The sequence below is a fragment of the Myotis davidii genome, unplaced genomic scaffold (genome assembly GCF_000327345.1).
Source record: "Myotis davidii unplaced genomic scaffold, ASM32734v1 scaffold128, whole genome shotgun sequence".
NCBI lineage: Eukaryota > Metazoa > Chordata > Mammalia > Chiroptera > Vespertilionidae > Myotis > Myotis davidii.
In genome coordinates, this window is record NW_006299719.1 from 849,078 (window position 1) to 867,164 (window position 18,087).

At 36.1% G+C, this 18,087-nt stretch overlaps 1 protein-coding gene across 1 annotated transcript in view; it reads left to right on the top strand.

The window, feature by feature from the left end:
• ERICH3 (glutamate rich 3) overlaps positions 1-18,087 on the top strand; it is a 100,996-nt gene that overhangs the window by 37,589 nt on the left and 45,320 nt on the right. Inside the window, exons 7-8 of the mRNA XM_006775910.2 lie at positions 4,041-4,259; positions 15,150-15,330. Coding sequence (XP_006775973.1) covers positions 4,041-4,259; positions 15,150-15,330 — 400 coding nt within the window. The remainder of the gene's footprint in view (positions 1-4,040; positions 4,260-15,149; positions 15,331-18,087) is intronic.

Below are 18,087 nucleotides of genomic sequence, written 5' to 3' on the forward strand. Positions count from 1 at the left end.
TCTCTCATTAGTTTGAAGGGTTGTATGAGAAACAAAGAGGAATTTTTTATAGCCAGATATGACTTCTATGAGCATAAACCCAGTGTTGACTGCTTCTACATTTTAAATGCATGAGACCTAGAAAATAAAACTTTCCAAGAATAGGTTTGCATTTGCATGCTGACTTATTTTACCACCAGTGTATGAAATTGCTTCAAGTTTGACTTTGGAGAACATTGGGTATAGAAGGAAAACAATGTCCATCTTTTTTTAAATGCTGAATTAATCACACACAGTGACTCTGCTTCCCTTTCAAGGTTATGTATGACTCAGGTAATTTCAGTTATTTTAAGAGAGCACAGAAGGAGGCATAGTAACCATAAAATATGAGTTCCTTAAACAGGGAGATATAACTAAGACATTCAGTAATTAGGGAGGGTATTTTTTTTGGGGGGGGGAAGGGTATTATTTGTATTTCTAGCACAAAGGAGAAACATTGGCAGCTTAAGAACCTGTGTCATAATACAATAGTCATTATGTTCAAATGGGTGAATTTAGTTTCATTCCTCTTTTAGGAAACATAAAATACATGAAATTAAGGTATTTTTATCTAACACTGACAAAGACAATCTTGACACTAAGGAATTATTTCGTATAAATGATTGTTTCACAGTAAGAGTATAAATATAATTTTAAAAATGATAACTAATATTTTAATCCATTTACTATGGTTTTCAGCTTACGTAGCACTTTTACAAGCTTCATTATAATAGTAGTTTATCAGAAAACGGCAGGGGAAATTAAGCCAAAAGTGGTGGCACATTTTCCAGGGAAGACTTCGTAGAGCTAGGCAGGAATTTATTGGGTCATAAGTCAATTAGGTTGACGCTTTCTAGAATCTGGTCTCTACTTAGAGACCCAGACATTTCCTGTTTCAGCTAGTGTTCAGGAATGGTCAGGCCCTGAGAGATATCTTGGCTAACTGAAATAACTCACCACGACCTAATTTTTCTCCCTATAGTAAACTGGAATGAGGAGCAAAATCATAATCGGGGACCATTAATCCACAAGATAGCAAATAATCACAGTTTGTAGAAGCAGCGTGCCTCCCCCTGTAGGCAGACCTACATGGGAAGCCGTGTCACAATGAGACGGTTGCCTGGTGAGCATGGTGTCAGAATGAGCAGATGTGAAATGGAATGTTACTGCATTAGGCTAAGACGGCATGATGCTCCTAGCTCATTTTAGGAACGGGATGCCAAAGGTTCCAGAAAACTCAAAGGTCTTTGGCTAAAACCCCTGTATGCTCCAAGAATAACTTTGCCAATAGGACTAGAAATATTCAAAGTCCAATGGGTGATACATCCTCTACCCTAGATAGTACTTGGATGCGCACTTTCCATGTTTTCCAAGGTGATTATATTCTTTTCTATGCTCCTTTAAGTATTATTTTACTATACTACTTTGATAGGCACATTTTCCTGTAAGATATGTGAATAATATCAATCAGGTAATATTCAAGTTCTGTTGGCTAGAGAGGAATTTGTTTTTCTTTCAGCTGGTTTTCCATACCTGCTCTTAACCACTGTATGGATTTATTAATTAAATTTGCATAAGGACTTTTATTTTCCTGTTTTTAAGTTGGGGGATGTGAGTGATTGAGGGACAGGCATTTAATGGTAACTTACATGGCTGACAAGATTGAGATCAATCCCATATTAATTTAAACTAGCTAAACTTACGCTTTTCATTCAATAAATATTTATTGGCTACTTACTGCTCTAAGCATTAGTGGTATATCAATTATCAAGGCAGGCAAAAGTCTCTAACTTACTAGAGTTTATATTATAATGTACATAGGCAAAAGAAAATACATCTAATTTTTTTCAGTGGCATTGGTGATAAAAATGATTTAATATAAAATCAGACAAGAAATTCCTAAAGAATAGCAGTCTGCATGATTGATGAGTATGTAGTGATTTTAATACAATACTAAACTTGTATTCCTTTCTTAAAGATTACAGAAGGATGTGGTATGCATATGGGAACTGTTCAAAGGTGCGACAGACATAAGCAGGTTGATCTTTCTAAATGTCAGGAGTAAGGGTTTTTGATTTAGGCAAAAGCAATTTGGTAAAAAACAAGCTGGTTGAAATCCAATTGAGTAAAAATAAGGACTTGATTGAAAATGATTATCCTTAGAATGAGAGTTTCTCATGGACTATTGATAAAAAATAGAAATTGGTACAACTCTTGTGAAAGCAATATGAAAATATCTGTCAGCATTTTAAATGAACATACTCAAGCATTTTAACATAGGCATTTTCCCCAGGAATAAACACATATGTGAAAAGGAATAAATTCAATAATATTTAGTAATATAATAGTGAACAATTATCAAATACCTACAAATATAATAGGGTATTGTTTTAAAATGTTATAACATATTAAAGTATGTTTAAAATAAGAAGGTAGAATTTTCATACTGTCATAAAAAGATGTTCAAGATGTTTTGGGCTAAATATGTGAGGTAAGAAACAGCATGATAATTTTTTAAAAATTATCAGACCATTTCCAAATAAGGCATGTAGCTGACTGATAACTAGTTAGAAATTAAAAATTCTTCAACCTCTGAGAGTTTTCTATTCATACATTTTATTGTTATTATTTTCACTTATTTCATTTATAACTGTTATTACAATATCAATGCACACCATCACAGAAAAAGGAAAAATCTAGAAAAAGTAAAATGAGAATATACAACCTGCAGTATGAACCATTCTAACAATTCTAAACTTCTTGGTTAATTCTATTTAAATCCCTCTCTGTTCACATAAACGTTGTCTTCCATCAAAATATGTATGGCATATATCTTTATTTGACCTGATTTTATTAATTTGTAATGAGAGATGTTTGGAGAATGATTTTCCTTTCTTAAAAATAACTTTTCACTATTTAAGCATCTCAAAATTAAGAATAAATTGACTGAAAATGATTTTAAAACCATACCAAATAAATTAGTATAAAGTAGATAAAAATGATTAAAGGTGACTGAAAGTTTGGAAAACTACTTCATAGACACAAAAATAATCAATTTTAGAAAATCTAAAGACTCAAATATACCTGAACAAAGTGACATAATTATTGATTATAACTTTGGTGCTTTATAATTGTTGAGGTAATACATGTTGATCAAATTTTCAAATAATATAAAGATACATATATAAAATACAAAATGATATCCTCCCCAAATCTCCAAATCTCCATGAAAACCTTATGTTCAATTCTTCTAGATATCCCTAATTTTATCAAAATCTATATGTAAATTATTTAAAAGAAATGTATGATTACACCACATAGATCTTTTTTATGAAGAGATTCACACAATTCTTTTTGAAGCCTGCTGCGACTCTAAGAACAAAGAAAAATTTAGTTGAACATTCTCCTATTGATGGACTTGATGTTCAACTAAGTTTGTTATACATAATGGGTACTTGCGTGTGAGTATGTATCCTTACATTTCCATCAGTGTACTTGTGTAGTTGTCTTTGGTAGCATTTATTCTTACGAGTTGAGTTTCTAGGGGGAAATAAGCTGAATAAAGCCGTTGGGTTAGCCTCTGTACTTGGTACCTTGAAATTGTATTGTCAAGGACTATAACACCTGAATGGGTGAAATGAATATGAAGAAAGTGCTAAGACCCCATTGTTAAGTAGACTCTTCAACCATGTTTCCAAGTAAACACTTTAAATTTCTTGATTCCAAATTGTTTAATTATACTTAGATTTAATGGATTGTTGAGGAAAAATCCCCAAAGTACTCTAAAGATGCCATCATTGTATATTTGGTTTAAAAATACACTTAAATAATGTTAGAAATTCATAAAAATTTAATTTGCTATGGATGCTTCAAACAGAATGGATTGTTTTGAATTTGCCTATTTATATCAGTTGTGTTGCATTGAAATGTCAATCATACAGTCTTGTCTCTAATTTTGGGTGATACTGAATCACCACTTAATTCTCTTTCACTGGTTCTTATGTCATGGAATGTGATTACAGGGCAAGAAGGCAATGATGAAGCTCAGGAACTCCATGGACAATTCACAGGGAATGAAACAGTATCAACCTCTGAACATTAACAGTTACATGATGCCTGTTCCTCCTCCACCTCCTTCCCCGAATGGAAAAATCACAAGGGAAAATAGATCTGAAACATGGAGAAGGAGAAGATTTCGGTCAACCACTGCTCCAAATGGCTTAGAACCAGCCTTCACCAGGGTGATTATGGAATCAAGTTTTTGTTTATTAATTTAACAGAGAGTACATTGCATTGTTAAATTTCTAGATTTGCAATAAAAGAATATAAGAAAATCAAAGGCTAAATGCCTTGAATAAAGAAATATAATACTTTTATCAATGTAATTGTAAGCTTGACTGAATCTGCAATCAAATATTTGAGAAGTGAAGTTCAGAAACTAATTGCACAATTGATAAAAAAAAATCCAGTGAATCTTGAGATCAAATTTAGTTTGTACTATACCCATTTCCAAATTATTTATTATTTTGGAAATTTAATTTATTACTTATTTCTTTTAATTTGCTCATTCAATCACACATCAGAAATATCTTAACATTTAATTTGCGAAAATTCTGAAACTTAAACATAAAAAAATACTATATAAAATAACTTTTAGTAAGCTTTTAGTAATCACTTTTAGTGATTGTTGGCAAATTATTTTATAACATTTAGAAAAGAGTTTATTTCAATGTTCTTCAAAAATATTGTACTTTGTTGTACTCATTTCCTCAAAATACTGATGAATAGTCCTAAGACCAGTTAGACTTTATATATGTACAGGCTAGTATGAAGGCAAAATATCTCTTAATTTTTATTGTGTATATATACAACTAATTGTAATTATATGTAACTTTTGTGATTTGCAGGTAGCTGGGTCAACATTTCACTGAATGAGAATCAGGGAATATAGTACCAACATGCACATAGACTACATGCTATCTCTTTAAAACCAACCTCACTCTTGTTTTTTAAATTATTATGGTGGTAAAATTGGTATACAACATCATATATATTATATTTCAGGAGTACATTATAATTTGATATTTGTATACATTGCATAGTGTTCACTACTATAAGTTTAGTTACCATCCATCACCATACAGTTGATCCCCTTCAACCATTTCACCTTCTCCCCAAGATTCATATCTTTTAGTAACCACCAATCTGTTTTCTGTATCTATAAATTTGTTTTTGTTTTATTTATTCAGTTCTTTTTAGAGTCCACATATAAATGAAATAATACTATATTTATCTTTATCTAATTTTTTTCAAGGTCTATTCATGTTGTTGCAAATGGCAATTTTCCTTCTTTTTTATGGCTGAGTACTATTCCAGTGTGTGTGTGTGTGTGTGTGTGTGTGTGAGTGTGTGTGTGTATGTATCACATCTTCTTTAATCATTCATCCATTGGTGGGCACTTAGATTGTTGTCTTAACTATTGTAAATCATGCTGCAATGACCTTGGAGGTGCATATCTCCTTTTGAACTAGTGTTTTTCTATTCTTCAGATAAATATCCAGAAGTTGATTAGCTGGGTCATATGATAGTTCCAATCTTAAGTTTTTGAGGAATCTCCATACAGTTTTTTTATAGTGGCCACAACAGTTTACATTCTCACCAAGAGTGTATGAAGATTTTCTTCTTTTCACATTGTTTCCAACACTTGTTATTTGATGTTTAACAGATGTGAGTTGATGTTTCAATGTGGTTTTGATTTGTATTTCCCTGATAATTAGTGATGTTGAATATCTTCTCTTGTGCCTATTGTAGTCTTCTTGACTGTTTATAGTCTTCTTGGGAAAATGTCTGTTTAAATAGCCTGCCCATTTTATAATTGGGTCATTTGTTTTTATGTTGATGGGTTGTGTGAACTATATATTTCAGATATTAACCTTTTATCAGATAAATGATTTGCAAATATCTCCTCCCATTCAATAGGTTCCCTTTAGTTTTGTTGATGGTTTCCCTTGCTGTACAAAAGCTTTTTAATTTGATATAACCCCATTTGTTTATTTTTGCTTTTGCTTTTCTTGCCTTTGGAGTCATATCTAAAAAAGTTATTAAGACAAGGAGCTTATCACGTACCTTACCACCTATGTGTTTTTTCCTAGGAATTTTATGATTTCAGGATTTACATGAAGTCCTTAATCCATCTTAAATTAATTTTGTATATGATGTGAGACAGTAGTCTAGTATCTTTTGCATGTGGACATCCAGTTTTCCCAGCACCATTTACTGAAGCGATTGTCCTTTGCCCATTATATATTCTTAGCTCCTTTGTTACAAATTAATTCTTTATATTCGTGCAGATTTGTTTCTGGGCTCTCTATTGTGTTCCATTGATCTGCGTTTCTGTTTTTATGTTAATACCATACTGTGTTGATTACTATAGTTTTGAGGTATAGTTTGAAGCCAGGAATCATGACACCTCCAGCTTTGTTCTTTCTCAAAATTGCTTTTGTCGTTTTGGATCTTTTGTATTTCCACACAAATTTTAAAAGTATTTGTTTTAGTTCTGTGAAAAATGCTACTATAACCAACCTCATTTTTAAGAGCTTTATTTATTCTTTGTCTATCTTACTCTTAGCACCTATACTCAGCAATATCTTTCTCCAAAACTTGGGACTATGTTCCTCATGCTTGCTCAGATTTCCTCCTTTCACTTCTATTTCCCACCAATTCTCTTCCTTTGGTCCAGTCTCTGACATGGCATTGTAACCTCATCGCTGAGGCTCAGGCTCCACCCTGTCCCCTTAAAGGTATCCTTTTCCATTGCCCATGGCACCTAACATCGTCTGTCATTCTCCTTCCTAATTTGTATTTTTTGTTCTCTTTTTAATATTCATATCTGTCACTCAACATCCCTAGGCCTTATATAAAGTAACCAAACCTTCTGTTTTCTCCTTTCCTACTGAAAGTTCTCTGAAGAGTAGTATAGCTGAGTCTAACAAACAACCCCAGGCAACTCAGCTTCTAACAACAAAGGTTTATTTCTTATTCTCATTATTATCTGTTGTTGGTCACCTGCCATTCTGGGACCTAGACTCGAGGAGTTGTCCCTGTCTGGGGTATGTAGCCCTCATGGACAGCAGAACCATGGAATTCCTTGAAGATTCCACTCAGAACTGACACATGTCACTTGCACTTGTGCTGTAGTACCAAACTTGACATTAATAGAGTGGGAAGTATCATCCTCTCACATAGATTGGGAGTAGATATTGGAGCAATAATAGAATTTACCACATCTACTAACTTATTTTGAATCCATTGCCTGGTCCTCCAGGCCAACAAACATACTGTCTCTAAGGATGTGGCTCCCACTTAGCAAATATAGTGGCTTCCTTATCATCCTCATTTAGTGGCAGCATTTGATTTTTTGATATTAAATGATATTACTGAGATAAACTCTACCTGTTCATCCTTTAAAAAAGTTTAAATGTCTCACAAACCATAAGAATATATAAAATTTATATGTACAAGTTAAACAACAATAATCAAACAAACACTCATATTCACACCATGACTTCTTAACAAAGTAGAATGTTACTGTCATATTCTGAACCCCTGAGCTATCACATCCCCTGTTGCTTCCCAGAGCAACTCCCATACTGACATCTGTGTTAACTGCGTCCCTGCTTTTCTTTGGAGTTCTATCACTTACATTCAGTAACCTTCAGAAATAAGTTCAAACCTAGCATTGTAACAAAATGATATTTCCTGGAGAAAACAGGCTGGATAGAGTTTTTGAGTCACAGTCTGGGATTGGTGTAAATTTTTAAAATAGTTTTAAGAGCTTCTTCTGGAGAAGTCAGAGAAGCCAGGTCATGAGTGTGTCCTAAGAAAATGGGGCTCACCAGAGACCGGGCATCTAAAGAGGTCCTCCTGTGAGCCAGCCAGTGGACATCAACAGGCACGTGGTCAGGTGAATGAGCTTCTGTAAACAGGCACAGGGGTGAGAGTGGCAACTGGGGCAGCTTCCCTTGGGCATTCTGCCCTGAGGTCGGAAATGCAGCAGTATGGTGTCCACAGGCATCCTCGCTTTGATGGACCTTAGCATGTCTTTCTCTTGAATCACAGGGCTTCAGTTTGCCCTGGTATTAAAAAATAAAAACAAATAAACAAACAAATAAGAAAACTTGAAAAAAAAAACCCAACAACACCTTCTGTCCTCTCTTTTCAAAATCCCTATTTTAGGAATGTTGGAACTACTAAACTGATGCTCTAATATTCTTAGCTTTTCTGTCTCATTTTCTATGTCTTTGTCTTTCTGTTCTACTTGCTGGGAGATTTCTTCAATTTAATCTTCTGCACATACTGCTGAGTTTTTTCTTCCACTGCCTTATTTGAATTCTAAGTGCTCCTTTTGTGTTCACTGAATGTTACTTTTAAAAAGCTTCTTATTCTTGTTCTGTATGAGTTTGATTCTTTGCTATTTGTGGAGACTTGCTTTGTAGGCTAATATATGTTCAGTTTCTGTAAAGAACGTGCTTCTCTAAATGTTGGGATCAGCATTCTATAAATGTCCAATAAACAAGAAATATAAATTGTCATCCATATTTTTTATATTTTTAGCATTAAAAAAAATCTGTGTGGTCTCACGGTTTCTGAATTCTAATGATCAGTCTCAATAATTTAGATTGTCGCTTTCTCCTCGTTTTGTTTTGTAAATGTCGTTATGTTTTGTAAATGTTCAGAACATCTTGTTATGTGCTCTCAGAATTAGGATTACTCTATTTTACTGGTGATGTGATTTTTTTTGTCATTAAAAAAGATTTTCTTTATTACTTACTACTTTTGGCCTTAAACCCTATTTTGGCTAATAGCTCTTTTTCTTATTTTTTTCCGATTAGTATTTAATATAGTATATTTCTTTTACTTTCTGTACATTTAAACTTTAGGTTTTACATGTATTTTTGCAACATATGGGTGCTCTGTGTTTATCTCAAGCTGAGAATCTCTGTTCCCTTAATAAGTGAGTTTAGTCCAATTACATTTATTTTATATGGTAATGTAGTTAGACTTACTTCTATCATCCTAGTTTTTATTTCCTACTTACCATATTTTTTTTAGATAGTAGTATTATATGCTTTTATTGATTCTTCTTTGAAACTTCCCTCTCTTGCCTTCCATGGCATTCTATTTTAATGCTGCTTTGCCATCTGCTTTTATCTCTTGTCTTCCTCCTTTGTGTCTTTTCTTCTTTTTCACCTCTTAATCTAGCCATCAGCATGGCTTAGATCTTGACAACTTTTTTTATTATAATTAAATATGTACTCCTCTTCCCACATGGCTTTGATAGCTTTCTAGGTATCTCCTGGAATTTTTTTTATCAGCTCCTGGGTCCTGGGGTATAGAATAAAATTGGCACAATGGGGTGACTCATGTACTTTTAGTACTTGGATTTATTTTATTTTGATCTAGAACTGATTTTTAAAGGAGAGGTGACTCTCATGATTAATTTACACATTAAATTCACTCTTTTATTTTTTGAGTACCACCCCAAAACATCCTTTATTTTTTTAAAATATATTTGCATTGATTTCAGAGAGGAAGGAAAAGGGAGACAGAGATAGAAACATCAATGATCAGAAAGGGTCATTGATTGGCTGCCTTTTCCACACCCTACAGTGGGGATCAAGCCCGCAACCTGGGCATGTGCCCTGACCAGGAATCAAACTATGATCTCCTGATTTCATAGGTCAACATTCAACCAGTGAACCACGCTGACTGGGACCAAAGCATCCTTTAAATGCTCTTAAAAGGAAAGAAAGAGGTAGAAGGCAAAGAAACACGGCTTGCTGGTGGCCCATCATTTGTTCCTCTATGAATGTGTAGAACATGGTCCCTGGATTCTGTGATCTGTGTCCCTAGAGGATGATGCATGGAGCCAAATGATGAGGTGTGGTAGATGTCACAGCACAGCACACTGCTTCTGTGTCCTCTTGCTTTGTTCTAGGATTTGCTTTTACAGAATCTATGAGACTAGTTAGAATTTCCTTGGAGGCTTCTCTCACCCATCCGAAGATTCTTGTGTTCCCACTCAGGATTGCTGGTTCACCTACACTATACAGCAGACTACTGAAGAGGTGGATGGTCCCATCAATAGTGTTTGTAAATGTGAAAATTCAGGCTTTCAGATAAGAACGTATTTAATCATCTTTATCAGTTAAAAAAAAAGTCTTTTACAATTTTATATGATTTGTGAGAGGGCAAAGAGCTCCCTCTGGCAAGAACTGATCTGTACATTTTTTAAATACCATGTTTTTAAATGCAATAAGTATTTTATACGTACAGCACTTCTCATTTGAATAAGCCACCTTTCAGGAGCCCAGCAGCCAAATATGGCAAGTGGCTGCATCTCAGACAGCACACCTCTACACCTGAACAATGGCTCATGCATCTGGTAATTCTTTTTCATCCTCACTGCTACGTCTTCAGTTCAGATGCTTGCTACCTAACTCTTAACCAGGCTATTGCAATCATCAACATACTTATATCCTGGCTCTAAAGTTTAAAATAGCTCAATTTGGCTTTTATTAATAATGACAACCACTATGCTAGGTGCCGAGGCTACCAACATAAATAAGACCAAATCCTTGTTCTAGGAAAGATTGCAATTTAGCAAGAGAGACAGAAACATTAGCAATTAACCATGATGCATTGTGATGAGAACAACCATAGCAGTATAAATAAAGCACAATGGGAACATAGAGGGAGGAAATAGACATTCTGAATGAGGAGATTGGAGAGTGCTTCAGAAAACGGTGGTGTTTGGAATGGGCTTTGAAAGATGAGTAGGAAGCTAGCATATCGAACCAGGGAGCAGCGTGTAAAAAAGCAGGAAGGGGAAAAAAGAGGAAGGGACGTCCATCTCAGTGTTAGCAGATTCCACATAATGATGTTAACATCAACTCTGTGAAGTGCCTTTCAGCATGCTTCTTTCCTGCTTAAGCCTCTTATTAGTCCTCTTCCCAAATGAGAGCAGGTATATTTTTTGTTTGGCTGTTTGAAAATGTAGGTTTTATTGTGATTCTGGTATATTGAGATCCATAGATCAGGAGATGATTGCCTTTGAAGAGACGGGTTGTCACTTGAGTTCCCAAGAGGCTGGAACATGCCATGGATTAGTTAGGGTTCTGTCCAGAAGAATGTTTGACCACATCTCTGGGCATCGTGGCCCAGCTAAGGTGACAGACAAAGGTAACCATCACACCATGTCACACAGGGCAACAGAGGACAGCACCACGGTCAATTGGTAGGCTGCGGGTGTGTGAAGAATATATAGGCAAGAGCCTTTGTTGTGTTTCTGAGAATTGGAACCAGATGGCAGGGTAAGCAGGCTTAGGGTTGGGTAGTATGAATAATTTTGGCAGGTTCCAGGGTCTAAGGGCTGTCCTGAGTTGTCTGGTACCTGATCGCGGGGTGATTAGGATTTGGGAATATTGGTCTGGAGTTCAAGAGCCAGATAGTAGTTTTCCTGGAACAATTCAAATTAATGCTCATTTTTTCTAGCATGTGTCCTAGTTTGGATTATAAATTCTATGATGCCCTAGCCGATTTGGCTCAGTGGATAGAACTTTGGCTTGTGGACTGAAGGGTCCTGGGATCGATTCCAGTCAAGGGTTCCTCCCCTGCTTGAGTCTTGTTTAGGGTGCGTGCAGGAAGCAACCAATCGATGTGTTTCTCTCACATCAATATTTCTCTCTGTCTTTCCTTCTCTCTTCCATTCTCTCTAAAAAAAATCAATGGAAAAATATCCTTGGGTGAGGATTAAAAACTAAAATAAAATCGATAAAAATATGTTTAAAAAATAAATAAATACGTTCTACGGTCACCCTATTAACTTGAAGTTTATTGCAGTGGTCCAGGTAAGATTTTAGGATGTCCAGATTTCATCAGGGCCTGGCTAAGTGGCTGGAAAGGAATTGCTGCCCAACACTATCAAGCTCTTTGACATCTATAGAAATCTCTTATATCCACCACACACAAGCCTGGGTAGAGATACAGGAGGCCCCAGTGGAGATTTGTTTTATCAATTGAATGTTAAATATTACAAATACATAACGGCTAAGTCCTTAACCATTCAAGAGTCTTGCTGTTGGTCAGCACAGATTGTTATTGCCTGAGATATTAGAAAAGAAATGAGAAGGAAAGTCATAAGCAACTGAAGAGGAAGTCAGAAAGATAACCCTAACTGTTCAGGGCCATGAGGCCTTGCTGCTCTTCTTAATGTGGAGCTGAATTTTTATGGACATTTGTTGTTGTTGTTAATCCTCACCTGATGATATTTTTCCCCCCTCAATGGATTTTTAAAGAGAGTGGAAGGGCGGGGGAGAGAAATACAGAGAGAAACGTCGATGTGAGAGATACACATGGATTGGTTGCCTCCTAACGAGCCCTGACCAGGGCTGGGGATCGAGCCTGCAACTGAGGTACATGCCCTTGACTAAAATCAAACCTGCCACCCTGCAGTCTGAAGGCCAATGCTCTAACCACTGAGCAAAATTAGCCAGGGACAGAGGGTTTTGACTCTTGCTTGAGGATAGCAGAGAGGGCCATGAAAGCTTGTCAAAATGTCATCAGTTTGCAGTCATTCTAACTTTGAAAGACAGTAAGTATAGAGGCAATTTAGTCATCTGGAAGGAACAATTGTTTCCTAGTACACGTACTTAATCATGAGCTGTCATTTGGGCCTCTCATTAGAACCCAGAAAGGATATTTGGTGACAATAATTGGGGAATCTTTTTTAAAGGTATCAAGCAACTAGACCCAGGGAAAAAGAAGATGTTGCCATCAGGAATATATTTTAGCAGAGGAAAGAATATGAATGAGAATAAATGAAAAGGGTGAAGAGCTGTTATGTTGTTTTATTTTAAATGTTCTTCCTTCTAGTTCTCATTTCGAATACAGGGGGCAGGCTTTGCTTCACTCCACTCCCACTATTAACTTGTATTTATATAGCGCTCATCTACCAGAGGCTCACAGGGCAGCCTCTGAATCCATGTCGCTCTAGAAAGTATTGCTTAACAAAAGGGGGATGCTCTTATTTCATCCGTCATATCATGAAATGCTCCGGTGGGAGCTGGGAGCTGGATTTGCTTGAGGCTGATGGTTTTGCGTTGGGCTGCACACATGCATGTCACAGCTCCACACGCCCAGGCAAGAGACACGTGGCATCATTTTGCAACGAGGAGCCAGCCTGCCATTATCCCTTTGCTTTTGACTGTGACTCAGGGAGGTGTTTCAATTTACCTTCATGGCTCTTGATGCTCCTGAAACATTTCTGTTGGGGAGTTCTCTGTGTCCACAAGCAAGACAAGTTGCTTAAATGTGAAGCCTCGCAGCCCCTCTCTATACTTTTCACACTATTATTTATAGAATTTCATTTGTCAGATTTACTTTCTCTGGTTCTTGCTGCAGAGAAATAGAATTGAAGTAGAAAAGTCCTCTGAGGGAGAAGGGGGTGGGTTTGAAGATGGAAATATTTTAGTAGTTATTTCAGAAATTTTTATTGCAGCTTTGTTATTCTTTTAAAAAATGCATGCTTCCAAGGCATCCGTAATTCAATGAAATCAAACTCAAATAATTGCTTTGGATTCACTAAAAGTTGGTCTCTTCACATTTTTCATTTAGCTAAGAATTGATTTTTAGAAAAATGAAGTAGGTTAAGAGTAATGTTTGGCCTCGGTGTGATGCTAGAAGCCAAAAATATTCTTACTAGGACGGTGCTCAACCTGTGGGTCGCGACCTCTTTGGCAGCCAAAGGACCCTTTCACAGGGGTTGCCTAAGCCCATTCCTGTATATCAGATATTTACATTATGATTCCTAACAGTAGCAACATTACAGTTATGAAGTAGCAACGAAAATAATTTTATGGTTGGGTCACAACATGAGGAACTGTATTTAAAGGGCCAGAAGGTTGAGAACCACTGTAACTAGGTCCTTTTAAAGTCTTTCAGTGAGCCATTCCGATTTCTCTGCCTCCTCCTCTTCCTTTTTCTAAGTGCCTTTCCTCATCTTCCTCTTGTAGATTAGGCAAGCACTATGCTCACTCACTATTGTGACAAATACTTTAGAATATAGACAGGAGTTAAGGAATAGGACATTTCTTTTAACCTCTGGCATTTAAATTTGTTTATCTTATAAATTATTTACATTGGTCAATGACAGAGACTATCAGATATGAGCTTTATGAGGTGGTCTTTTGTTGGGTATATTTGATACTTAAAATAATATTAATAATGTTGCCCTGACTGGTTTGGCTCAGTGGATGGAGCATCAGCCTGAGGACTGAGGGGGCCCAGGTTCGGTTCTGGTCAAGAGCATGTACGTTGGTTGCGGGCACATCCCCAGTGGGGGGTGTGCAGGAGGCAGCTGATTGATGTTTCTCTCTCATTGATGTGTCTAACTCTCTATCCCTCTCCCTTCCTCTCCGTAAAAAAATCAATAAAAATATTTTAAAAAAATAATATTAATAATGTTGATTTTCATTGAATTGAATGCCTCCTGTGAAACTGGATAATCACAGGCACATAACATACATTGTCATTAATCCTCCCAGTGACCCCAGAAAGATTCAAATGTGTGCATCGGAATAAACTCAGGTGTCGTTGCTGGAGTGTTAAGCGCTCAGTTACAAAACCAATTGTTAAATCACAATCGCAATTGTTAAGTCAGTTCAAATTAGAACAAAATTATGTCACCAAAATTTAATTTGATTTGTTGTTGTTGTTATTTTATTTTATTTTATTTTTTGAGAACCAGCTCAAAAAGCGAAGAGCAGCTTCCTGTTAGCATCCTTCACATTATGGTTGTATGTAAAACACATTCACATAAAATAAAAGTGACAAATTTTGTACAAGTCTTAGCATTTAATTAAAAACACAAAGCCCAAATGTGTATGTTATAACTATTAGAAAGATATATTTTGTAATGGGCTTCACTTTTTGAGCTCTGTGAAGATTGATGTTTTATAAAGGTTTTGTTGCTAGGTACCTAAAAATAGACTTTTCTATTCTTCATATTACAATGTCATTGCACTCTGTTAGAGGGTAAGTAGTTAACAAGCCCCCCTTTTTATTTATTCTAGGATTCAAGAAGGATTAATAAAACACCTCTGCATAGTAATGCAGTTATTACAATGATCTATTTGGGGAAGACTGTGCACTTATGTTATGATTACCCAGACTTCCGGGATGAAATACAAATTTATCAACAGCACTGTGGTGGAGAAAACCTTTGTGTCTACAGAGGCAGACTACTTGAAAAAGGTACACATACAATGTGAATTCTTTTTAAGTACTTGAAGTGAATGTTATAGATAAACTATTGTTGATATCAGAATGACTTCAATTTCTCTATGAAATTATGCATAGTCAGGGACTTATAAAACAGCTGCCTCAAAGTGAATCTGGATTTACTGCTCTGTGATTAAAACTGGAGCAGCAATTACTCTGACAGACTGTGAAAGAAAGAACTTGAAGTGATTTAACCCAGTAACAGATTAATTTGGGGGATAGAGATATATGATCATTAAAATGTTGCACAAATAAACTGTCCCCAAATTACAAGTTAATTATTTGGCTTGCCACAGTGAACTACGTCATACATTATTCTAAGAGAAAAATACAAGATTGGCAATTTGTTCCTTAGAAGCATGTTGAGATAAAATCACAAACCCAATAAACTTTAGGGGAAATCACACCTAAATAACATGGTGCAGAATTTAGCCAAATGCATTTAATACATTTTCACTTTTATTTGATCATAAATCTATATTGTTAGTGTCGGGGAGGAAAAAAATTTTCTTCTATACTTTTAAGTTCTAGCTGGAATAAGAATTAAATTGATGTGAGCTGGATTAACAGACACGGGAAAATAACCAAATTCAGTTATGTACATGGAGGGTGGAGGGGTTTCTATAACAATGTGGGGCCCAGAGACAAACTGGGCAATTGAGGCTTATGTGCCTTTCTAAGGAGAAGGGGTTGGAGTCTAGGATTGCAAAGGGTAGGAAGGCAATTCACATGGAGTTGGAAAAGCAAAGGTTCAGTAAACAAATTAAAAATGGCCGAGACCGGTTTGGCTCAGTGGATAGAGCGTCGGCCTGCGGACTGAAAGGTCCCAGGTTCGATTCCGGTCCAGGGCATGTACCTGGGTTGCGGGCACATCCCCAGTAGGAGATGTGCAGGAGGCAGCTGATCGATGTTTCTCTCTCATCGATGTTTCTAACTCTCTATCTCTCTCCCTTCCTCTCTGTAATAAAATATATTAAAAAAAAAACAAACAAAATTAAAAATGTTTGCTGGGCCATGCAGAGATGAGCGGGAACAGAAGGAACTTTGATCTTGAGGCTCTGCTGAGTCTCCCCGACCACACCTAGTTCATATTGTATTGGAGTGACCCATGGTGACAGCGCCCTTTCTGGAACAGGCCCTCTACCTGGATTGCTTTAGGCAGGAAGGGAGAAGGTCTACGGTTCTTCTGAGTGTTTCCTTTCCTTAAAAAAAATCAACTTAAAATAATCAATATCCCGCCCTGGCCAATGTGGTTTGATTGAGCGCCGTCCCGTGTATGGAAAGATCGCCAGTTGGATTCCCAGTCAGGGTACACCCCCAGGTAGCCAACCCATGTTTCTCTCTCTCTCCCTCTCCCTTCCACTCTCTCTCAGGTCAATAAAAACATATTTTAAAAAATACTTTTAAAATAATTGATATTCCTGGAAGACATATTTTGGTGGCATAGGCTAATTTTTATATTGCATATAGAGTTTCACATATTTGACTGAAGTGGTTTTTGTCTACTTAATCTGTGGGACAGCAGTTAAAAGAAGAGTTGTTACCGGATTGTGCTACTTGTGATTTCCTTGCTTGAGAAACTCTATAGAAAGTAATGGAGTTTTCACTAATTAAGATAAATATTTATATGTGAGTAATCTTGATACAGACTTAGGGGTTAAGGGAGGAGTTGGAGGCAAGCATGGAGTTGTTACTTTTGACTTTTCTGTTTTCTCTCATCAAGAAAACAGTGATATCAAATTAAAAAATTCAAGTACTTAAAGGAAACAACCCATATTTAGGGATTAAATATTAAAGCTTTCCAGAAAGGGCAAACACTTGAATGTTAATTTTAATTTCAAGTAAAGTACATTATGTTTTACTTTATAAAAATATTTTTTACTTTATAAAAATATGCATAATTTATAAAAATAATGTTTAATAATGCTGGAAATATTTTCCCCCATTTTATATACTTGGCTGAAATATAATTTACTTTTGTCTCATTTTTGTAGCATTTGAGAGTTTCTTCCTTCCATTTTGTAGATGAGGAAAATGAGAGGAGTCCGGAGGTACAGGCTTCCCAAGGTCACACATGCAGCTGTGGGCAGGGTCAAGAGCAGATGCCGCTCCTGACTAGGTGCAGGACCTTTGATTAATACCATCTAGCTCCAGTTAGCTATTCTCAGTAGCAAAGAGCTTCAACATTCTCATCATACAATGGGTATAATGAGAGTGGCATAGATACATGCGCTCATTTTTTAAAAGTGTAACTTTCAACTATTAATTTAGAAGAATTGCTGAAATTAGCTGTGGTCTAAAATTGGAATTAACATAATGAAACTCTTCCTGGGTCTTAGATTACTCTTTATTCAAGAAAATGCATATATAATGTCTCTTTGACTGCTGGAAAGCATGGTACATACAAATGAAAACAAAACAAAACAAAACACAACAACACAGTAAGACTTAGCTGAATGAATTTCTGGGAGAGGATATACACTCTGTGATTAGTGTGCCAAGCCAAAGGTTACGAGGGAGTGTTACCTGGTTACGTGTTATTTTGCATACATACTGGTCCTGGGACTGTCTCTTTGTTATGCCATCGGACAGTCTTGAATTACAGGATGCAATGGGGACATAAGTAATTGAATCTCTTCCACACAATAATTTTGTCTCAGCTTGTTCTTGATTGCCAGGAAAGTAATTATTCAAAATTGAAAAGTGCGGTGGCTCAGAGTTGACTTGCAG